We start from the raw sequence: 24,736 nt of genomic DNA on the forward strand, positions 1-24,736 counted from the left end.
TTTCTGCAGAGAACATCTCCTGTTTCTTTACCCTGTGAGTCCTTTGGGGATGACTGCTGAGCTTGGTAGGAAGAAAAAGGCCCTGCAGACCAAGGTTGTCTTCTCTCTTAGATGAGTAAAAGCCTGACAACCTCCAAACACCATCATTCTTACGGCATAGTGGGAGAGGCAGCTGTGCAATATACCTTTTTCATCACACATGTACTGAGGCTGAAGGAAGAATATCAAGTTTCGGGGCATTCAGGGTTCTCTATTTTGAAAGGTTTGGTGTTTTTTTCATTTTTCTATTGATCCTGGTAAATAGAATTCTAAAATTTGCAGTGTACCTTGAAGGCAGGTGTTATTCATATTTAATTTCTCTTCATCACATCTGTTTCTTGAAATGTATTTTATTAGCTATTATATGTGTACACATTTTTGGAATATGAGTTTACCAAATATGGGCAGTAGCATGAGAGCTTGCTCCAAAAGAAATTAATAGGTAATTGTAGTAGTTAAAAAAACCCTTAACTACACAGTATTTTTCAACATATGGTTTTGCTTCTGGTTAATTAGCAGTTTCTACTGCAATTAGAAAACAATTTGCTGTTTATGAGAACAAAAGAGTATAGTTTTAATGCTTTTCTTTCCTGCTCATATAGGCTCATCTTTGAACAAAGAAAGCAAGCTAAAATTGTTGTGGTCACAAGAGATTGGAAAGCTAATTTTTTGAAGTGTAAAGCCGAGTCTTAAACACAAAATCCCTTTCATGAGAAATAAGTAGTGTAGATTAGAAAATTCAGAATATTTTTTGATGGCCTGTTTGAGTCCCATATTGCTGATTAAGCATTATACATAGACCGTTTTTGCTTGTCTTCTGTCAGAGCCTTGTACAGCTTCTCTTTGCAATGCTATTCTGTTTTACTGCATGATCTAGAGCATAACTCAGGGTAACTTGGCATGTTCAACAGTTTCCTGTTTTGAAAGGTGTCCGTCAGTTTCCTGGCTGGGAGAGTGTCCCCTTCTTTGAGATTCCTGGAAGTTTACAAATGCCTAAACACCACGTAGCCTGCTAAAAAATCCTGTTGTTTTTGGTAGTCTCTGGTGTAGGAAACTAGGGAGCCATCCTGTCCAGGTGATGGAACAGGACAAGATGACCTCCGAAAGCGCTGATGTCCGACAGTTCAGAAGCTCAGCAGTTAGGGTTTGCTTAGCTTCTGGTAGACCCCTCCTTGTTTACTATACCAGCTTCCCATTGTTTGGGATAACACTGGAAAACTGAAAGGGAAATGTGTGTGCTAAGCCTTTCAGTGGGTTCAGATCTGTGTGGGCACAGCAAAGCATGGTGAGGTGGCTCTGGATAGGGACCAGGAGGACATGCAGCAGCGTGGCATGGGTGTTGCTGGAGCTAGCAAACCTCCGTGCCAGGGACACAGGAGAGCTCAGGGCTCACACAGCTTGGGCCAGGCCAGTCTCCTTGGCCTAGATCCACCACTGTGCTATGAAAGCAGAGGCAGCAGTGTTGGGTTAATGCTGTATTTTGAGCCTGTAAGTCCATCAGGGTCCAGCAGACCTTGTGAAGAATCAGTGTCAGGGAGTAACTGCCTGTGTTTGCCCATTTATCTGCAAACTGCCCACCACTAGCTAAGAGTTAAGCCCTTTTGTTTTGTGGAGTGCTAGGGATGAACATCACCACATAATGGGAAAGAAGTGCCAAAAACCAGATGCCCTGACAGTTCATACTGACATGCTGAGCAACAGCTTTGCAGTTTCAGAGTTTATTTCTGTCAGCTGTGCTTAATTTCTCTGCTCTCCTCTTTGTTGGATTGCAATCCAGGCTGAAGATATGGAACCTGAACCCTGCTGTTACCTTGGCAGCCCCTCAAATTTGTCAGTGAGAATATCCCAGGACCTCCAGCAAAATCTGTCACGCTGTGTGTACCCTTCCTTTCTCAGAGCACAGCTGCCAAACAGTTGTAAATACCATATGTTGCTGTAAGCAGACAGGGAATGTAAGGTCTTAGGTTTGAAGTAAGAATGTTGTATCTTAAATTTAAGTGACAGTCCAAAGCTTTTGTATCAGATACATACCTTCACAAGATTAAGGTCGCAGCCCAAATTGTTACTTAGAGTCTGAATTTTTATTTGGTTTAGAAATATTTACGCTTGTTTCCATGTCCACCTTTTAAGTGCCTTAAACTTGTTTTAAAGCCCAGCTCTGTACAGGTAAAGGCTTTCCAGTCTTTAAATCCCATTTACACCTTTAGGGCTTAGAGGATTTGGGTAGTATGTATGACATGCACCATCCAGTGGTAAATTTAGTCTGCTAATAAGACAAACTAAATTAAGCATTGTAAAATTGTGGGAGTTAGTTACTAGAATTCTGGACCGTCACACAGGGGTTTTTATTTGTCCAGTATTAAATTCAGAGAATTTTACACCCTATTTAAGTGTAATGGCACAGTTCTAAAATAAATTGTGCAGCATTCCCTGTAAGATTGTTCCAATACTTTGTGCAGTAGTATTAGTGGCTGTTGCAGTGTCCTGGAAATATGTATCATTCCAATATTGCAGTTCTGAGTAGGTGTAAAAATGTTTTTATGGAGTTGGACTTAATAGTTCTAAAATGAGGGTCACACAGGCTTTCTGTTGCTCAATTTTCTTAAGCTTAAACCGACATGGAGCCCTTTTGCCTTTATTGACCTATTTATCCTTAATTGTCCCTCCAGGATGTGACCTACTTCAGCCATCTGTAGTTAAGTCTAAATGAGTCCTCAAAGTTGTTGTCTTTCTTCAAACAGTGCTTCTAAATGCAGCTCTGCATGACCTCAAGAAATCACACAGTGTTTTCCATTTAGAAAATTATAACTCTTCTTTAAAAACTCTTATTTTACTTAATTTCACACACTAAAAGAGGATCTGTTAAGCAATGACTTGTTAAATTAGTTTTTCTTTTATCTGCAAAAATGCATTAAGGTAGCTCTGATTTTAGTTCTTTGGTGGGATAAAGCTTGTGAAGTACTGGGCAGTCAGAACTAGATGATCTTTAAGATCCCTTTCAACCCAAGTAATTCTGTGAATCTATGAAGTTACCATAAAAAAGGCTGATGGGTACCATGGAAAGGCACTAAGTGCATGTGGTACAAGCAGATGTCCAGGCCCAGGCAGATGATGATGCCTGGACACTTTAGTTGTTATTTTTAACCCTGCCTACATTCCCTTGGCTTCCCCCGCAACAGCATAAGCTTTTTGGAGCAGAAAGAAGGTCAGCATTTATGATAGAATGTAGCCAGCATTACTGTCTTCCAATCAGTTGTGGTTCAGGAGGGATTGCTGAAAGTGAGAGAGGTTGATTTGAGGACCTAAAGGAGTGCAGGAGAAAAAGAGCAGATATAGGGACCAATCAAGGAGGATACTGGTGCCCATATCTCTAAACCTGAGTGGGGAGATAAAAGAACTATGACTTGGATGTTATATAAATTGGCATAAATATTTTAAAATAAATAAGGTATGTACAGTGCTGTCCATCTGGCTGAGGAACACAAGCAGTGCTTGAAACAGAAATCCCTCAGGTAAATATGTTGGGATCTGTATCTCACAATTTCAAGAGACATAGTTCTGTGCAGGATAAAGACTTCTGATTGCTTTTGGGCCCAAGGCTGGAGGGCAACTCTCCTGTTTGTCAATGAGTTGGCATTTGCCCTGTTGCCAGGATGGTCCTGATAGCGGCCCATCTTCCTTGCAGGTTCTTGGTCTGCTGGCAGTGCAGTGAGCTGTTGTTATCACAGTCCTGTGGTGACTGAGGAATGTTCAGATCAGGCATAGGGCTACCCATGACCTCTTGTGGCTGTCTGACCTACAATGATTGTGAATTTTGGATGAGACTTCCAAAGTTTTGAATTGTTAATAACCCCTCAGACAAAGCTGTTTGAAGTTGCTCTCATTATTTTTTCCCCTGTTTATCTGGCTTTTAAGATCTCCTGTCACTGACACAACATCGTGTGTAATTATTCTTGTCTGTGCTTATAAAGTGACAAAAGGCATTTCTTTTCATGGTGTCACTCTGCCAGACTGTATGATTCTGCTCATCTCTTCCACTTTATGAGGAAATTTTAATCACTTGCCTGGGATGGTTTTTATTTATGCCACCTCACAACCCAACATCCATCTAAATTTGTCTTTGCCCGCTTGCTGAGAGATCCTAAAATGCAAATTTGGTAATCTGATGGTTCCCCAGTCCTAAGAAAATTGCAATACAGTGTGTTTTTAGACATGCCTGGGGCATGAACTAATAACAGCTGAGACCAAAAGTAAGCATAATAGGAAACGAAAAAGAGAAGGTTTTCATCAGTGGTACCCTGGATAAGATTTAGGGAGAGTTAGATGGAATGTGAAGAAAAAAAGGTGCACAGCTGAAGCAGGGAAATACATCAAATTTCTTATCTGAACCTTGTCAAATGATGAAGCTTTAACAGGTTCAGCTCCTACACAGAAGCTCAGATTTTCTTAATTTCCTGTGCAGCTTCATCTGTTTCTGTGAAGGGAAGGCAGTAACTATCAAAACCAAAGTAAAGAGACAGTGTAAATGCTTTGGGCTTTTTAATGTGCATTTAAAAATTTATCCAGTCACAGAATTTAAGTATGGAATTAATTTGATCATAGAATAGCATACATGTTGGTTTCTGGGGGATGGAGGGAGTTTTTATTTTCAAAATCAGATTTGAAGCATAAGCATCAATAAGAAATGGTGCCCCCTTGCTTGCACGTTGTGCTGCTGCTGTGGAGTGTCACAGCATCAGCTGTGTTGGGTGAAATGCAGCTGTTTGTGCCAAGAGCTTAAAAGATATTAATTTTTACTTGGCATTCAGTGATTTTGGACAGACCACTAGAGGCTGCACTTGTATAACAGCACTTCTGGCTCTTACTTTAAATTTCTTCTGCTGGAATTCCTTCTCTTTCCTATATTTCTTCATGAACAGTTGCCAGCCTTAGTTTGAGCTGGGTAGGTTTTGCCTTCCACAGTTACAGTTCATTGAGCTGAGTATGACAGAGCTCAGTAATCAAATAGAACAAATTTTTCTACATCAAGAGCCTTCTTTAGTGTTGAAGCACAGTACAGGTTGCTCACTGGTTAAACACAGCAAGGAGTAGATGGCAAGCTTTTTCCCTGACTCCAGAGATGAGAATATGGAGAGATAGGTGCAGTGCAGCAATTTCCACACTACCAGGCACCAGCTTTATATTCAGCACCTCAGGAAGTTTGAGGTGAGCCTGTTCCTTGGGTCTGCTTTGGATGATTTTTCAGTGAAACAGAAGAGATAGACGTGTCCTTCCAGCACTTCTGCACTTGCTGACTTCAGTGTTTTCAGCTGAAGAGATAGAGGTTACAAAAACTAAAGCCAAAACTATATTAATTCTGTCTGAAATGATAGAATTAATGTATGAAGTTGTTAATCATTGTGTTCCTATTTTTGCCCCCTATGCAGTGCCATGTACCATAAATAGAGTGCACCTGTATTTTCTGTTTTTCTCATAAATATTGTTGGAATAAGAACTGATTACTGGTAGACTAGTTACACACCTCAGGCTGAAAGTGATTCTTATAGGATCTGAGCTGAGATATCACAAATGAGTATCACCACAAGATGTCAGGACCACTGTTTGAGTGGGAGCCAAAATGTCGTGCAGTTTGCTTTAGCGGCTCAGGAGGTCTGCTAGGTAGCCTAAGAGCTTCATCTGGGTGTTCGTAAATGCTGTCTTTGTCAGGGACAATTCTGTCCTCAGATTTGTTCAGTATACTGCACCTCAGTTAGTCACACATCTACATCTGTGGCAGAACTTGGCACCAAACTGCTGTTTTCTGTCTAAGTGACTGAATGCCATGACAGCAACATGCAGTTGTATATACAGCCATCTTTTGGAAATACATTTTCATTCTATTTATTTTCTTGGCAGATGGTTTTTTTGCCATGGATATCTCAATTACAATGCAGGTCTCAAATTTTCTGTTGTAAAAATAGAAAATGTAATTCTAAAGTTTGCTAATTTAGAGCAAATGTAGTTCATGGGAAGGTAATACTGTCCAGCTTTCAGAACACTTCCAACTTGTCTTAGAGATGTAATTACTTTATGATTACATATGATATAATTTAGTATCAAAAATGATAAATTGCAAGTTCAGAATATAATTTGTAACATTATGTAACTTTATAAAATGTTACATTTTTAACACATTCTAAAGGATTAAAACTTCTTTTATTTGCCAGGCTATTCTTCTGTTAAATGCTTTTAAGTACTAATTTAAGTGCAGGTTTTTAGAGACTCATTAAGTAAGACCTGAAATAGCAGCAGCATTACAAAGCACTATTCAGCTTAGATACAGTGTTAAAACCTACAGGCTCACTTTGCAATTGAAACGAGGAAGTTCTATGTAACAGCTCATATGTCTAGTTTATAATTCTTTTTTAGTTCCTGCTATCTCTAAATTGTTTTAATCAGGAACCTTCTGCAGTGGGGCTGGGTAATTTGGGCTATAAAAGACTGTAATATCTGAGGCTTTCAAACTGGAGCTTTGTGGAGTGTGATATATATCAAACTACTTTCATTCTTTACTCAAGAAAGCACAAATCTGGTTTCTTTTCCTTAGAGATGGTGACTTAAAGTCCTTAAGTTTAGTTTTATTTTGGATTGTGAGAAAGAAGCTGTTGTAAGAGAAAAAATTTAAAGTTGAAACTAGTACAAGACATTTTAAAATTATTAAGCAGCTTTTAAACATTTTAAAATTAGGGGTACATGCCAAGTATGATATTTTTGTCCCTTTTTAAAAATACTCAGATGGATTTCTTTTGGAATGAAGTGGATGAATTGGCCAGTTCTGAAACAAAGCTATCGTTACAATAACTAGCAATCAAGTATTGTAAGAAAATGAAACTGCTCTAGATCTAATTACTATTTAGTGGCTGGGTACTACATTTTGTGTAATGTTACAGCTGAAATTTCCTTTTTTTTTTTTCTCTTTTGGTGTCAAGTTCATAACCCATTAAATTCTTCTGCTCTAGGAAACACTGCATCCTCTAGGACATAGTTAATGAAATCAAATTGATCAAATTGAAGTAATCTGGGTTACCCTACATGAGGGACAGGAGGAGAGGAGATGTGCAGCAAAGCTATGTCAGGTGAATTGTTACTGCCCTTTTCCTTGCTGGCAAACCAGCATGAAACTGGTAATGTGAAATGTCACCCCAGGGCTTAGCTGATTTTTTTTTCCTTTCCTAGTTGTTGTACTGGAGATTTTTATCTTGATTTGTTAATTCCATTAATATCACATTCTTCTTCATTATATTATTTGACTGTCTTCTAGAGCTTATAAAAGCCGCTAAGGAGGTGGCTCTTCTCTGCTTCCATTAATTGCTGGGACATTCATGGTTTCATTTTTTAAATGTGTGAAACAGTGATGATTAAGAAAGAATTCTCGTCTCCCCTTCACCCCCCAAGAAATCATTCCTAGCAGCAACAGGAGAGACAGAGAAGTAGTCTTTGAGGTGACTCAAGTTCAGTCAGTTGAAATGTCTCTGCAAATGTAGAATGCAAAGTTTCTCTTGGGAAACAACAACCCTGTTTATTAAGTGTCTGATTTCCGGCGGCCTGTTCCTAAGCTAAGTGACCAATGACAAGTGGGTGAGCCAATTCCAAGTCCTTCTTACACAGGTTTACAGTTGTATGCCAAAAAAGATCAGGATTTGTGAGGTGCCCCAGACCTCCCATCTTTTGAAGCGGCGTGCGCATGTCACTGTGCTGTGGGTGAGGAAACTTTGAGATAGAGTGGTACCAGGGTTCTGCTTGTGATACAGATTGCTGCAGACATTGCCTTGGTGCTCTCTTCAATGCAGTAACTCTTCCTGGAATGTTACTGAAGGCCTACTATGGAAATAGTTGTTCAGCCCTTAAGATCAAGAATTTCTAGTCTATTTGTATGCTGAGGTAGTTGAGGTAGGGAACAGTCCTGACTAATGTAGGCCAATAATAAAGCTCTAAGACTGAAATTCAGTTTTAAATAAGTGGACTTATGTAACCTAAAATGCTGTATAGAATTTCAAACATGCAAAGGTTTGATACTTTCAAGTCTCTGGGATGAACCCAAAGATTTGCTTTGTTTCACTTGTAGCAGAGATCAATGTATTTTAACTGCTTTCATACAGCACTGTAGAAGCAATAGGAAATTATTTGTGTAGCAGTTGTCACCACCCATACCTTGGAGAAATGCAAGGATCTTTCAGAGGATGTTTATGTAATTGCTTCCACATACCCAGAGGGAAGTTTATTTCCACAGTCCTATGTACTATAAGCTTTCCCGCCCTTTCCCCCAAGTGCATGAGCTAATAAGTCTTGCAAACAAGACCAGAGGAGATGTCCCCATAATCTAAAGCCGAGGAGTCACTAAGTGGAAAATTCAGTTCCTGCTCTACAGTCTACATGGAAAACTGACTGCTTGTTGGGCAGGTATTTCAAACTCACTGTCACCTCCTCCTAATGGTTTTACACTGGCTCCCCAGGACAGAGGGAGGGGCCTGAGCAGAAAGTCTACCCTCTGCTGCATTTTCTCCTCTCCTCTGTAGCCCTGCTCCTCCTCCTCCACTTTCTAACCTGGCCTTGGCGAGTTTGCTGGACACATTTCCTGCAGAAGCAGGGATGGTTCCCTGCCTTTTAAAAAATGTTCTGTTCTTTGTTCTGGTGAATAAACAGAAGAACAGTGCTTATCCCATTGTGTTTTGGGTTTTTTGTTTTGGTCTGGGAGTTTTTTTTGTGCATGTATTAGGAGAGAAACAAAGGAAGGAAATACTAAATTTGAATTAAAGCTTATATAAATTATGTTTCAGAAAGTACACCGGATACAAGTTAATATATTAAAGACAAGAAAGGTCATATGGGAAATGTTAAGAAGCCTGAATAGACAGGTGCTTCTGCTAGGGTTTTCTAATATTTCTCACTGTAAGGGTTGCTTCCTAGTAATTAACAACTCTGCCAAATTTTCTTTCCATTTGTGATATGCCACCTGATTTTATGTTGTAAAGTTTAGCCAAAATAGCTGAGTGGTTCCTAAGATGCCAAAGAAAAAATCCACCATGCTTGTCAAACCTTGAAACAATTGTTTGAGAAGCTCAAGTGTCTATTTCCTTTGTTCAAGGACTCAGACTTGACACTCAGAAAAATGATGGCTTTTGTGTCAAGAAAGTACCTTGATAAAAATCTGCCTAAATCCCAGGCCGCAGATGCTAAGTAACTACTCAAGCCTGTTGCCAAAAATGTCCTGCTTCATCCTTGGGGCTGAGCAGTAACTTCTCTGAGGTTACAGGATGAGCTGCTCTAGAGCCAGGTCTGCTACCAGGGCTGAGAGCAGGAAGGCTGTGGCATGGGGTGTGAGTGCCACCTCTTGACCAGCAGGCAGTGCAGACAAGCTGCTGGACTCCACAGGCAGAACCACAGCTGAGGGAAGTGTCCACCCAAGGGAAGATACTGGGAGATGGAGTGGGACATAGAAGAGGGTAGTTGGAAGGTGAAGGGACTGTGATATTCAGGAAAGGGTGAGAATTTGTCATTCATCCTGACAGTCTAAAATTTGGGGGTAGGGGGGAGGAGGAGATGACTTTTTGAACCGCTCTTGGGACAAGGAGTGATGAATGGGAGAGACAAATGTCAGTGGTGGAGACAGGTATATTGGAGAGTGATGCAGAACCATGAGAAGATGTGAGCTAAGCTGATGAGTACAATGCAGCTGAACCAAGGCAGGGAAAAAAAGCTTGATGAGCTTTTGATGAGCTTTTGATGAGCTGTGCCCATCAGAGCATGCTTCTGCTGAGACACTGAGCACAAAACAAAATGTATTCCTCTCAAGCACATGGAGGGGTAGGAGAAAACCAGTATCAAGATTAAATGTAATAAAAATGGCTGAGGGAAAGAGGGGGACTCACAGTTAAATCAGGAGCCAAAGGGAAATTGCGTATGTGTTGTTTCCAAAGCACTGTTCATCCTGTGCCCTAGAAGAGAGGAGGGTATTGCAAGGTGTCTTGCAACTCCATGTGCAGGTGCGTGTCTGGCAGCAAAGAGAGGTCAGTAGAGCAAGGGTACATTGGCAGACAGACCTGTTTTCAATATTTACTTTTCTTGAATACATGACTTTGTTCTCTTTGTAATGTTCTCAACTTTGTTGTACACAATGTCTTAGTTTGGTTTGTTGCTTCCTGCCTGTGACTTGCTGGAGCTGGATCCCAGACTCCAGAGCCAGGCCTTTGCAACAAGGCACTGTTGTCAAGATAACAAATGCTTTTCCCACCCTGATTGATTTGGAACAGGGCATTTATTTTTTTTTCCCTGGTCTATATTAATGGCATGTTAACAGTTTGAAGTCAGATGCTCAAGCCTTTGCCACCGGGTCTCTTCTAGGCAGCAGTGGGGAATCCTGGCTTTATGTCTGAGCTTGCTGATTCATGCAAGCACACAACAAATTTGATCCTTCTGTTTGATCCACTGGAAAAAGAAGGTTGGCTGAAGACATCTTTTGGGCTGTCTTAGAGATGTGCTTTTCTTTGTTAATTCTTCCACTTAAGTAAGCCTTGTCTTTTTATTTTTCTAGGATAATGATATTAAGCTCTGCCTGTTGTCAGGTGTTGAGGCAGGTGATGAACTGTGTGAAACTGCCATGTAGATAATATTTGGGATCACATCTGAGTCTGTATTTTCGTGTCCTCCTAGAGAGAAATCCTATTGATGCTCTTTCAGAGGTTTTAATTTTATTCATATTGCACTGAAATATCAGTAGTTTCTTGAAATATTATACAGATGTTGCATTTAGGTACTCTGAGATTATGCTTCCTTTGAGGAGGTATGGAGGGATTTCAGGGCTCCTGGGAACTTCTGCTGAGCAGGGAAAATAACTCTTCATGAGTTTTAATACACTCCAAAATCCACACTGACTCCTGTGGGGACAGCTGTAGCACCTTTTTGACTCCATTCATGCACATTGAGGCTGTGTACCCAAGGAGTTTGTTTTGCCATCTGATTATTGTGGCACATGGTTGCTATTATAATTTTATTTTGCTCAGTCATTAAAGGGTAAAATTGTGAGAACTTAGGGAAAAGGGAGAGGATAAAATCAGTCTGGATCTCTCTCTCCTCCCCTTGCCCTTTAAATAAAGAAAAAAGAAGAGGGGAAACTTTAGTAAATCATGGAAATTTACTGTAGTGGGAAGCATATTGCTAATATAAAGCCCTGTTTGTCTGCAAGGGTTGTCAGGCTTACAAGGCAAGTGCTCAGATGTTGTTTATCAGTGTTGTCCTAACCCAGAGGCAAGAGTTAAGTAACGTGCACTGAATGTGGGCAGTGAGGATTGCTTTTAATATTCTGCTGTGCTAAAAGGACTGCTTAGCTTCTTCTGAAAGAAAGAAAGGCTTCCTTTGCTTTTCTAATGATTATTCATGTTTTCCCACTAAATAGTACATCTGTAAATTTGAGAGATACTGCCTTTTGTAAAAGAGAGGGAATAAACTGTGAGTCCTGTTTAAATGTGTAATTTTAAAGAGTAACTTAAGATGACACATCTGGATACCTGTGTTCTTCATCCTCCTAAACATCCTCTTATCATTATGCTACTGACATAATCTTATAAAGAAAAGGCTGGTGTTTCCATGATTCAGCAATCTTGAATAAAGAATCCTGACATTCTGTTGTGTTGCTTTTTATTTTTTCTTTTAAGATATTACCATAACAAATTGATGCACAATATTTCTAAAGGTCACAAAGTGCCACAGCAGGCCTTGCAATAAATTATCAGAAGTAAAAATACAGGACATATGCTGAAAAAGGAGCAAATGTATGAGAAAACAATAAATCTGAGCCTGTCTGCCTTGTATTTGCCTGCTGTTTCCATTTTGATTGCGATTGGCTGGCAAGGGCTGCTGCTGGCATTGCACAATTGGCTTAGATGGGGAGTTACAAAACAGGAGCATATCCCTTGGTCAGGGCTCGGTAGCACATGCAGCTGAGCACAGGCAAAAGAGAAAGGTCACTCGTACGCCAGGATTTGAGCAGAATCTCTCTCACAGATGTTTCCATTCCAGAGAAGTGCCTCTGAGCTCGTTGTTCTCAACTGTGGTTTGAAGAGTTTAAATGCTGTAAGGTTTTTTTGTTTTGGTGAATGTGAAAATGCACCTAGGAAGAAGTTTACAACCTGAAGGCATATGAGGATTTCAGATGCGTGGAGCAATACCATGATCAGAAGGATCTGTGTTTTTAAGGTGTTTTAAGTATCAGTGAGGAGGAAGACATTCAAACAGAAGGTTAAAAGGAGATGCAAAAGGAAAACAACTTTATTTTGATCCTGAAATTATACTGACAACATCATGAGGAAGGGATTATATCAGCACCAAACAGTGGAGAATCAATCAGTCTTATTTTCTTGTAAAATAATCCCTGTGCAAGAAATGTAAATATTATCTTTTGTGAAAAAGAAGAATTCATTATTTGAATACATTTTGAAACTCTGTGAAATGCTGTGGGACTGCTGCATCTTTGCAATGGTGTACAGTGTATCTGTATTTATGATATTTATATGAAGAAAATTCTGCACAAAAAGGTCAAGCTACTTTTTTTTTTAAACTGCTTTTCTGTGTGAGGGAACCAGGAGTTACATTTGTATTTTTAACAAAACTTTCCTGTTTTCTTCTTTCCTCCTCCAAACTTAGTTTACGAGATGCTGGAATTGGATTTATTCTTGTCATAGATCGCAGACAGGACAAATGGACCTCTGTGAAAGCTTCCATACTGCGGATAGCAGTGAGTACTGGTTTTTTTTAAGTGACTTCTTAGAAAGATTTTCCTTTTTGAATCTTCCTCTTACAAGCAGAAAAACATAATTTTTTTTCTCTTCAACAATACGTCAGCTAATAGAAGGTATACAGAAGGGATCCAGCAGGGTTTTTGTATCTCAGACAGAGTATCATGTGTCTGTGATGTGCTTTTAATGCAATCTGCAGCTCAGGACATCTTCTTAAGTATGCACTTGGAGAGAGAATGTGTGCGAATGTGTGAGCATGCAGCTCTCCCAGGTGGGAGCTAATATTTGCATGGACACCTTATGGATCTCATAGAGTTTGGGTCCACTTTTCACTATTCAAGTGAGTTTCTCTTTTACGAAGAAATGAGGGTGAGGGTCCTGGTTGAGTTTACCACTTGTGAAAGGAGTTCGCATGGAAAAACTGTTCTTGTGATGTTTGATTTACAACAAGGATTACCTGTAAGCAAAAAAAACCGTATGTGCCTTCTGTGATTAATCAACAGTATATGCTCCTAACTTTCCCAGTCTCCCTTTCAATTAATATTTTCAAAATTAGAAAAAGGAAAATAATCTTTTAGGAGGGTTGCTTATTTTTTCCTTTTTTTTCTTTTTTCTTTTTTTTTTTTTTTTCTTTTCAGAAGTAGGGAAGGACAGATTCATGTTTATCATGTGCTTATTCTACTTCTGATTTACTTGGGTTTTTTTTTTTAGTTTTTGGTTGGTTATGGTTTTTTTCTTCCTTGTTATCCTTGCTTGAATTGTTAGTGTCTACAGCCTTTCCAGTAAGGGCTGAAAAACAAAGCTGTAATATTTTAATTTTTAATGGCTGAAATTTTTTGACTCTGTAAGATTAAAGTCAAATTGAAACAGCAAATGTCATTTTAATGTGGCCTGATTATGGCCAAAGAATCTTTTGTTTAGTATAAGTTAAAGGTAGTACATCACTTTAAAGTAATGCATCTTTAAAGGTAGTATATTACTCCCACTATATGATGTTTTGTGAATGAATATATAATGATATAATATTCCCACAATACAATTCTTTACATAATTATCATGGTGGGAATGTTAAAGTATTGAAAATGAATAGAAGTATCAGCAAAATTTGCTTTTGCAGCTCATCTTGAAATTATGAGATGCAGCACTGAGCAGATTCCAGTAGTAAAAACTGAGAGCAGCATAATTTAGGATGATTGACGTAAAAGGACTCTGTCTAGAGGCTTGGAATCTCTTTCAAAAGTCAGTGCTGTAGTTTCTGTTCAAGGACAGATAAGTGTTGCACAGATTATGGTCCTTTTATTTGCATAATTGGGGTTGTAAGGGTTAGGCAGCAACTACAGACAAGTTGGTTATGGCCATGATGATAACATTTATGGTAACGTTCCTCCAGTGTGTGTTAATTTCCTTTGAAGCACAGTGAGCAACTATTCCCCTTTATAAGGGATCTGTCACTGTTGTGATGGTGTTGGTACCTAAGGGATTTGCCCAGAGAACAGTGTTAAGTGCAGGAGCACTGTACAGTTGCAGTACTGGTGCTGATGGGTTATTCTGCTTTTTTCAGCTTTTTTCATTCTTCTCTGAGATTTTTCTGAGAGAAGAATCATGCTTCTTAGCTGAAGTCTAATCTGTTAAAGGCATGATATTTTATATTTGCTTCCCTTATTGAACAGCAACTGTGTTGGCTTTGAATTGTACCCATGTATATATTTATAGCAGTCCTCCTGTTGAGCTTCAGCAATAGTCACATCAGCCCTGAATACTTGAAAATTTTGTGTTCCTATACCAAAAGAAGATGAAGTCAAAAATTGTTTGCTCTTGTCCATCATATCTTTGCGATAGTATTTGATATAAATGAAATTGAATGCATTTCAGCTGTCTGTTGTTCAACAAAAAAACAAAGCCAAATATACAAGATATGTATATTGTGGCAAATTAGTGAGGTCCTATTGAAAGACAAAGATTTATTTTGAATGGCTCAAGGGTAACTGGAGATTTCAACTTGTGTGGTTTTCCTAACAGTCAGAATTGTCTTTTGGTGGTTATGAAGCATCTGAGTGTTATTCGGGCTCTCCAAGCTGTACTCAATGTCTGAACACCTGATAGCTCTGGCAGTTTCAATCACAGAGTCACAGAATGGTTTGGGTTGGAAGGGACTTAAAGATCATCTAGTTCCAATCCCCTGGCATAGGTGGGGCCATCTTTCACAACGTGGCTCAAAGCCTCATCCAAGCGTAGCCTTGAACACTTCCAAGCATAGGGAATTCCCAGATTCTCTGAGTAACCTGTTCTAATGCCTCTAGTGCCACCCCGTAGTAAAGAATTTCTTCCTAATGTCCCATCTAAATCTCCCTCCTTTCAATTTGAAGCCATTCCCCCTTGTCGTGTCACCCCTTGTCCTTGTAGAAAAAAGCCTTTATTTAATGCTGCTTTTTTGTTGTTGTTTTGTGTTTTTTGGGGTTTTTTTTGATTGCTAAAGCTTATTGCTGTGTGAGGATAGGAGTCTCATGTTATTTGAGAAGAGAGTTTTGGCTGTCAGTTTATTTGTTGTCATTTCTGCATCTTTCCTGTTTTTTCTCTATTCATCCTTAGGAAGTTGACGCTCTTGATTTGTGAAATCAGAAATGCCAGCATAGGGTGCTGTGGCTGGAGCACTGCCCAACAGGAATATCCTGGCAGCTGCAGGACATGTATTTATAAGCACTGAGCAGCTGTTAAACAGAAATTCATACTAGCATGTATTTGTTACTATTATTTCTTGTTATTTTCAAGATTCTTCATACACATTTGGTTTGTACTAGTGGGTATTGGAAGTATGTTTTGAAACAAAACTAACTAAATGTTTTGTTTCAGACTGAAATTATTGTAGAAAATATATTATTAAAGATTTCTAAGCTTCGTTTTTCTTTCTTTGTTGTTAGGGGTACTTTTTTTCCTGTGGCAGAAAATGAATAATGATGAGCTGAATCTGTATTTCCTGCTGATATTTAAAGGCTGTTGTAGTCAAGACTCTGGAGATGAGGTTAACTTATTTTTGCAGACATAGTGGAAGGTCATGACTGCACGGCTTGCCCAGGATGACTGCTGCTGCAGCATATGCAGTGCAGGGGGACTGAGAGCAAAGCCAGAGGCCTGGCCTGAAATAGGGCACTTCTTTTCCTGGGATGTGACAGAGACTGTGGCAGGAAGATGCCCAGGCATGCACACTTCGCTGCTGTTTTATTCTACTCCATGAAGTTGCAATGGGCAGGCGGCCCAGGATGTTGTTGTTAGCAAGTGCAAGACTTGCAGACTCTGTCTTAAGAAACACTGGAAACGACATTATTATTTTTATTTTTCACCTGATTTAGCTGAAGTGAAGTTATTAACCTAGGCAGAATCTGGTCTATTGGGATACTCAGGCTGAGAGGTGAAGTTCTGGTAGAGATTCCAAGAGCCAAGTTTCATATTAGGTGTGAAGTTTTGATAGGAAATTGTCATGCTGTTAGGGAGATAATAGAATTTGAAAGTTTTTGCCAGAAAAATACTGAAGTTAGTAGTTGCAAATTGTTCACTTGTATTACATTATTGTTTGAGGATACAAAATTTTTTCAACTTTTTGCCCTGTCACCTGCAACGACGTCTATTAGAATGTCCTGTTTTCAGTTAAACACAGTATTCAGAGTAAAAAGAGACATTCAAGACCTTGCTGAACCTTTTAGCTCCTGGGCCTGGGCAATTGTATAGTCCCATGCATAAGTGTGCAAGGAGGAGCAGTCATGTTGCCTGGTAAAGCAGCTCTGTATTGTCCCAGCTGAGTGACACAGCTGGGTGAATGACAAATGCCAGACAAATTGATCCATTTGTCTTTTCCATGGAGTTGAAAATTACTCTCTTTTTTTGTCTTTTTTTTTTTTTCTCTCCTAATGTTATCATACCAAAACAAGCAATATTTAATCCACAGTTGTAGGAGCAAGGCTTTTTACTGATCAATGTGTTCTAGGATTTCACACTGCTCTTTTCACAGTTCTAATGTATTTTCTTTAAAAAATGAAGTCTATGTCATTACATTGTATTAGTCTCTTGTTGTCCTGTCATCATTGTCTTCCTCCATCTAGGGGGAAAGGTTGCAGCATAAACTCATTCTTTTAGACAAACAAAAAACTGCACTCAGCATCATTAAAAGTTTTACCATAGCCTTTCATCACCTCATATTGAAGGTCCAGGGAAAATAAACTTCCTTGGTGCATAGGGAATAATATACTTGTGGGCCACTGCCCTTGAGTTACCAGTTAAGATGGAGGTTTTTTGAGGGTAGTAGTGATGAATTCTTATCCAGTTACAAAACTATGCATCCCTTTCTAAATGTGACAAGAGATGGGTTGTATTGAGCCTCCTGGAGAAAGGAGTTTGCTTTGCGATTTGCCATCGCTAACTAAGGATGCACTGCATGCAGATTTCATGCCTTCTGTTTTGAACTGCCTTGTCCAGAGCACTGCTTTTCTTAGCTGTTCATGAATCAAAATGCAGTCTTGTAACAGTGGCTTAGCCCATTAATTTCTTTGAAGATCAGGGCCAAGACTGCTGGCTGGCAGGAAGAAACCAGAAGCCAATGGACACAGCACACCAGAGTGCTTAGGTTGGACTCAATGATCATGGATGTCTTTTCCAAACTAATTGATGCTTTGATTTTGTAATGCCAGCCTAAACCTTGTAGGAGTCAGGCAGTCCCATTTTTGTGCCATCTGGAATCTTCTTGGTTTGATATCCAAGGTGAGAAATGCTGAATTGCAGTAATCTAACTTTGAGTTCTTTGGCCTTGTTTTTAGAGATGTTGAGTTTCTTAGTAAGTTCTTGATGTAGAAAAGATATATTTTGTAAATGGTGCCCCATGAATGGCACTATTTTATATTTATAGGGGATAGGTATTTCCCATTAGCCCAGTTTCTAGTTAGCTCTTTGCATCATGTCCTGAAAAATATAATGACACTTCACACTTTGTATGGCTTAAGTTTGAAAATACTGCTCTTCTTTCAGCCCTAGTCATGTTTCTCATTTTGCTTGGATTTAAGCCTAGAACTTGGCAGTATGATGAAGCTGGAACAGTATTTGTATTAATATTATGGCTATTGTTATGAATGAGTACAGTAAATGATAAAATGAGTAAGTTTATTTTGAGATTAGTATGGTTTTGTCCGATTGCTTTGGATGTTTTGAGACTACGTGTGCAGGCACTTTTGCAGTTATCCTTGTGTAGTTAGCCATTTTTCTTTATTTTATGTATTTGTTTAATATGTAAAAACAGAGAAGTGAGTCACTTAAACTCTGAAAGCAGGATCATAATGTCCAAAGCATTAAACGTAGATCTAATGCAAAACAGTTCTATGTTTTTAAAACTAGATTTCAAGCTGCTCTTTTTATGAACTGATTTAATTCAAGATTCTTTCATGACAAAAATTATGTGTAAGGCACTTGTTCATTCTAGCCAGGAATAAACAGTCTTTAAAAAATAGGCAAGCAAGTACTTACTAGGCCCTTTATATACAGAAGCATTTTGGAAAGAAGTGCTCTGTGGCTTATGGCATACTAGTAAGTGCAGAAAGGAAAACACCACCACAGAGTTTGGTAATGTGGGCATTTTGAAGCTGTTCATAAAATGAAAATTAGTGTTGTTCCAACTATTTTGAGACAGAACTACTAAAACTGAGTCAAGCATTAGCTCTTTGATGGCTCACATGGTTATGATATTTCTACAAGCTGGCTTAACTTCAGGGTCAGTACTGGTGGTACACATAGCCTCTCCGTCAGTAGTTTCTGTGAAGAAAATTGGTAGTTAGGATTATTTGCAACGAACATGTGGTCCAGAGCGGGCCACAAAGGTGATCAGAGGTCTGGAGCATCTCTCCTATGAGAATGGGCTGAGAGAACTGAGGTTGTTCAGAAGAGAAGGCTCTGGGCCAGACTTCACTGCGGCCTTTTGGTATTTAAAGGGGGCTTATAAAACAGAGGGAGAGTGACTTTACACAGTCGGATAGTGATAGGACAAGGTGGAGTTGTTTTAAACTGAATGAGGAGAGGCTTACATTACATGGTAGGAAGAAATTCTTTACTGTAAGGGTAGTGAGGCACTGGAACAGATTGCCCAGAGAAGTCATGGATGCCTCAACCCTGGAAGTGTTCAAGGTGCGGTTGGATGAGGACCTGAGCAACCTGGTCTAGAGGAAGGTGTTTCTGCCCTGGTGGGGGAGTGGGAGGAGTTAGAAATAGGTGATCTTTAAGATCCTTTCCAGTCCAATCCATTCTGTAATTCTGTGGTAATTTGATTTTACATTTTTCCCAGAACTCAGCTGGGTTCAGTCTATACATATTCCCCTTTCCAGAAACCTGGGGCATGCAGTGAAAGACTCCCCATCCCTGAGAAGCAGGCGCCTCAAAGCAGGCAGGTTAACCTGCTCCTGAGAAATTATTAGCTGGTTTTCTGGAGAATTTATGATTATTCCTTATTTTGTCCAGCCAGAAAAGGTTTGTCCCTGTTCTTCTTCTAGGTTCAGGATACTTGTAGGGCACCAAAGGTCTCAGTATTGGAGCGCTTTAATCCTGGGGCTGTGCTGTATACAAATTCCTGGTTTGGTCAGATTTGAATTAAAGCTGATAACAATGTGCACATCTACATTTTTTCTCTTTGGGATTGACACTGACCTGACTGGATGAGAAAGTGAAGGAGATGAGCAGATAGAAAACTAATCCCATAACTGTTATGAAGTATCAAACAAGTGCAAGTGAGATGAGTGAATATATGGGCTGGGCTCTCCTAATTTTTGCAGAGAATATGAAAAATATGACCCCTAGTCTATTTTGCATTGACATTAAATCCATATAAATAATGGATAAATTCAAAATTAGAGACAAGATGTTGGGGGAACTCTCAATATTAATTAATCTAGTAAAGAAAGACATTTTGAGGAAAAAAAAATCCCAGTTTTTAAACATACAAACCCTTCAACAAATCTGAGTAAGGTCCATTGACTTCAGTGAAACAGTCCTTGAAGGCACTTTATTTCATAGCACTTGTAAACATAACATGAATATTTTTTGGTGCTTAGTATTTAGCAAAGCATTATTGAGAAGTCATTGTTTGTTGTCTGGTTAGCATACAATGGCTTCAAACAAAAATGCTGCTGGACTGGAACAGAGAATTTTTGTTTTGTTCCAGTGTTCAGGGTGAAGTTGACTGGTCAATGAAGTTCACAGGCAGCTGTGGAGTATCTCTTATGTCATAGTATTGTCTCTGCAAGTCACCAGGGCTTTAGCAAAAAAATGTTAGGAAAAACAGTAGTATTTTGGCAGTGCAGATACAACCTTCGATAAACTGTAATAGCTGGCACAAGTCCAACATTGTTTACTGTAGCCCAACTTCCCCTTCTTGTTTCACTAAAATCAATTTGCAGATTTGACTGGTAGTCACAACAAGGGAAGGAGGCATGATTTTTTAGGACATGGGGTTTTTTTAAGAAAAAAATTAAAATTAAATGTGACAAGACTATTGGAGTCAAGTTTATACTGTAGACAAAGGCAAAGTAGTCTAGAATTCGAGCTTTTATTCAGAGAGAAGGGAGATTTCTGACAGGTTTTGAATGGGAATTCCAGTGATACAAGACTGTATTGACTTCAACAGCATTATTTTGGGTTGACACATTAAGATAGAAAATAATTGTAATACATGTTCTCAGTTTTCATTGAATTGAACATCACACTTAATTTCATCATGCAATTAAACTCTATTTCATAAGAACCAATACACAGTCCAGAAAAATTTACTATTAAATTACATTCGGGTACTGTTGTTTGCTTCAGTAATAGCTTAAATGTCATAAAATCACAGATTGGGTTGGGAGGGACCTTGAAAGACCATCTGGCCCAACCTTTTGTGGTGAAGGCGAGCCTCAATGAGATTATCTAGCACCCTGTCCAGGGCATTTCCCAGCACTCCAAGTAAGGCTAAATGGGTTGCAGATATTCACTGCCATAGGTAGTGGGTCAGGACATCATGTGGTGGGGTGGATGTCTCACAATGAGGCACCTTATTTTTTTCATAATGTGTTACCTGAAAGGTATCTCTTTCATAATTTTTATTCTGACATAATTGCATTGCCACTGAATAAGCTTCACATTTTGGAAGTTAAAGGTAAAAAGTAACTGCTCAGTTGGACTGAAGACTGCTGTCACAGGCACAAAATAAATTTACATGTTTGTTGAATGAGAGAAGTAAATACAGTTGTCATTCTCAAAGGCTTATCCAGGAGATTTGATTTAAAAAAAAATTCTGTTGTTTTTATGTCTCTTAAATAAATTTGTGGGTTTGCTTTGTATGGTAGATCAGAAAAAATAATAAGGAAAGCATAATCCTTTCTTTTTCTTCTGAATACAGTCAGAAATTTTCTATGAAAGGTTTTTCCTCTGATAACTGTGAGTTAGCAACTTCACAGGCAATACTAGTTTTAGTGAACAGTGTACTTTTTTAGTGAATTTTACAGTGCAAGGCTGAGGAACTAGTGAGGGCAATCAGAATTACCCGGATTTTCTTCCCAGCCCTCAGATTCCTTTGGAACTGAACCACTGTACTTTCTAGAAAATTTGGACATCACTGAAGTGGAGGCAGATTGAGAAGCTCAAGCCTTTAAGGTTCTTTGGTCAAATTGAAATCTTCATCAAATTGAAATTCAGATACTGAATATCTAGGGAACCACAATGAATCTGTGAAGTTTTCCAGAAAAGCGTTAAACTACTCTTCCCTTTAAAAGTTCTTCATTTCTAATGCTAATTACTTGGAACCCTTGGAAACCTCAAAAGTATTATTAAATCACTCTTCAACCTTCCAGATACTAACAGTTCCAGTAGGCTTGGAACAGAGCATAGCATAACAGCTCCTTCAGTCAGTGGGGTTTTTTTGGTGGGCTTTTCTTTCTTCCCTCCAGTAAACCAGTTAGCTAGCAAAGTGAAATAATTTCCAACAGTATAATGAAGAAAATTGCATACTTAATTATTATAATGATCATTTCTTTAGTGAATTTCACTGCCTCCTTACAGTGGAAATGCTGAATAGAAGAGAATGTTTCCAAGAGTGGCTAAATGCCAAATATACAAATCTCTGCCAGAGCAGCAGTTGGTTTTTAATAATTTAATGCTACTTTTTTGTTTGTTTCTTCTCTCTTCTGTTTTCCCTCTACCTGTTGTAGAACTGGGAAAGATCCATCAGATTGCTAGTTGGAAGTGGATGAAAAAACCCAGAATTGAGAATTTTTATGCTTGATTTTTATTTTTGTCAGACAAATTAAAGCTTATTTCTAAGTTACTGCCTAAGAAATTCATCCTCTGTGGCAAAAACTTGTGTAGGCAACTGGCAAGGTAGTATACGCAGAAATCAGAAATTTGTTGTTAGGTTTTCACACAATAGTGGAGATTTCTTTGGCACCTTCAATTAAAGATAAGAAGAAATAACCATAAAAGTCTTGCTGTTTAAAAAGTACTAAGCCACTGCTGTTTGTTCATTAGCCTCCTTGGGTAGGTTGTAATCTTAGCTGAAGAGCAGTACAAGCAAGCCCTGAAAAAAATTGATTCCAAGAGAATAGATCCCTGTTCCTAAAGACAAGTAAATGTCTTTTGAATGAAGCTCTTTGTACTAGCTATGCAACAATATGATTGGTCACCCCATTATGGGAGGCCTTTGATACAGTTAGTTTGTGGTTTATCAGGGGCTTCTCCTTGTTCAAAAATATTTTCCGGAGCTAAGACACAGAAAATAACAGGCTCAACTTGCTTTGCAGGCATCTTTCCCAGGAAACCTGCAATTAGTCCTCGTTCTGCGCCCAACAGGATTTTTTCATCGAGCTCTCTCGGACATTGCTTTCAGATTCAACAAAGATGAGCTTAAAATGAAAGTACCTGTAAGTAAAATCCTCCGTTTTCACTTTACTACCAGGAATCTGTGAAAGTACTTAAGGTAGCCACTGAGGACCAAAGAAACCCCAACAAAAAGCCAGGCTTAGAGGCAGTTCTAGCAATTTTAGATAATTCATGATGGCTTTTTCTTGAAAGACTATGTGAATTTTGAAGCAGATGCATTTCCCCTGGACAAACGCTATGGTTTCTGTCACTTGAGCAAACATACAATGGATGCCTGTTGTTATATTGCTAGTAAACCCATGGGTTATACTTTTGTTTGCAAGTGTACAGCATTTATATTTTAAAATAAAATTTGAAACTATATGAACTGATGATATAAATGTTATTGTACTTGTCAGATGTAAATTTCAAGGGGGAAAGATGATCTTTAAGAAAATTTTTCCCCATCTTTCATTTATTTTTGGGAACTGGTCCTTACATGACAAATCCATGTAGACACTCTTGTTCTGTCCTGCAGACCCAGGATAACAAGGAAAAATGAACAAGAAATGAATGTTGCTTTTAGAAAATAGCCAAGTGGTGTTTGTCAAGATAAAAAAATCTAACAGTGTTATGCTGTATAATCCATAAAGTTTTTTTATTATGCCTGGTGCTCATGCTCATATTCTGTTATTTACATTTACATTATCTTCAACTGAAAGAACTGTTAGGTTTGTTTTTTTATACCCACAGGAAACAGTTCCATCTCTCACTTTTATATTATAATGTATCTTCTCTGTCAGTGTCTGAATGATGGGGCATAGAATTCTTAACAAGGGACTTGTCACCACTGATCACGTTCACTTTTTTCCTGTCCTGCTGCAGATCATAATGCTGGGCTCAGTGTCAGAACTGCAGGGTTACATTGATAAGACACAATTAACAGAAGATCTTGGTGGCACCCTGGATTACTGCCACAACAGATGGCTGTCCCGTCGTACTGTAAGTCTTAGGTTTTGTTTTAACTTTTCAGCTTAATGAACCCTTCTGTTTTATACCCTGTCATTTATAAAACAGATTCCAAGTGATGCAAGTTGACTTGCTCAGTGTGAGATGTTCCCAATGGTACTTAGTCATCTTAGAGAAATAATATGAGTAATAACTTGGGAGTGGTTTTCTGAACACTTGGAGCGAAAGGAACTACAGTGTGTTATTGTGTTGAGGTTTATTGGTTTTGCTACAAGAAAGAAAAAGCTCAAGTTGTAAAATAACTCCAGATTATAAAAATATGAAGAAGATACACCTGACACAAGCTTAAGAAAAAAATACAATTAAGGAATTAATGGTGACCGTATCTGTTGCTTGCAAAATTCTACTTTGGCCATTGTTCAGTCTTGTAATTCATCTGTTTGGATTTTTTTTGAGAGTTGTATTTTGTGTACTTGTGTTTGTTTGTAATATGTGTGTGATGAATACGAAACATCTTTAATGCTTTTTATTCCAAAAGGCTATAGAAGGTTTCGCCCAAAAGGTTAAGCAAACAGCTCAGATTCTTCAGTCCTTTGGGACTGAGCTGGCTGAAACAGAACTACCAAATGATGTGCAATCAACCAGCTCCCTTCTTGCAACACACATAGAAAAGAAGGACAAAATGAAGGTATGTAATTTTTCTAGAGATGCTGTCTTCTAGTTAAACTGTCTTTTAATTTATAGCTAGCAATATTAATGGATGATGCTAATAGACAGTAATAATGTGAACCATCAATATCTTTTTGAACTATTTTTTTTTGATGTTAAAAATCCTTTTTGCATTGAAAAATGACATTTCTTGAAACTAAGTTTATGTATGTACAAATGCATAATGGATTGTGTGCGAAACAGTAATTTCTTTGTGAGTGGTGATGTGTTTAATTTGTAGTTTTGTTTGCAACAGGAAATTTGATTGTATTTGCGTGCATATTAAAATATATGGCCTTTTGAAGCATGAACAAACGTTCTTTCAAAAAGAATTAAATTAAAGCTATTTGGCAGTTTCAGAGCTGTGCATCTAAAATTTTTGAGATATTTGT

At 38.6% G+C, this 24,736-nt stretch overlaps 1 protein-coding gene across 10 annotated transcripts in view; it reads left to right on the forward strand.

The window, feature by feature from the left end:
- The window catches only part of MCF2L (MCF.2 cell line derived transforming sequence like), a 156,482-nt gene that overhangs the window by 103,569 nt on the left and 28,177 nt on the right, over positions 1–24,736 (forward strand). For all 10 annotated transcript variants that reach the window (XM_083854903.1, XM_083854902.1, XM_083854900.1 and 7 more), the window contains 4 exons: positions 12,718–12,808; positions 22,610–22,729; positions 23,553–23,669; positions 24,175–24,324. In XM_083854903.1, the coding sequence (XP_083711029.1) occupies positions 12,718–12,808; positions 22,610–22,729; positions 23,553–23,669; positions 24,175–24,324 (478 nt within the window). The remainder of the gene's footprint in view (positions 1–12,717; positions 12,809–22,609; positions 22,730–23,552; positions 23,670–24,174; positions 24,325–24,736) is intronic.

The sequence above is a fragment of the Zosterops lateralis genome, assembly GCF_965231275.1.
Source record: "Zosterops lateralis genome assembly, chromosome: 2".
NCBI lineage: Eukaryota > Metazoa > Chordata > Aves > Passeriformes > Zosteropidae > Zosterops > Zosterops lateralis.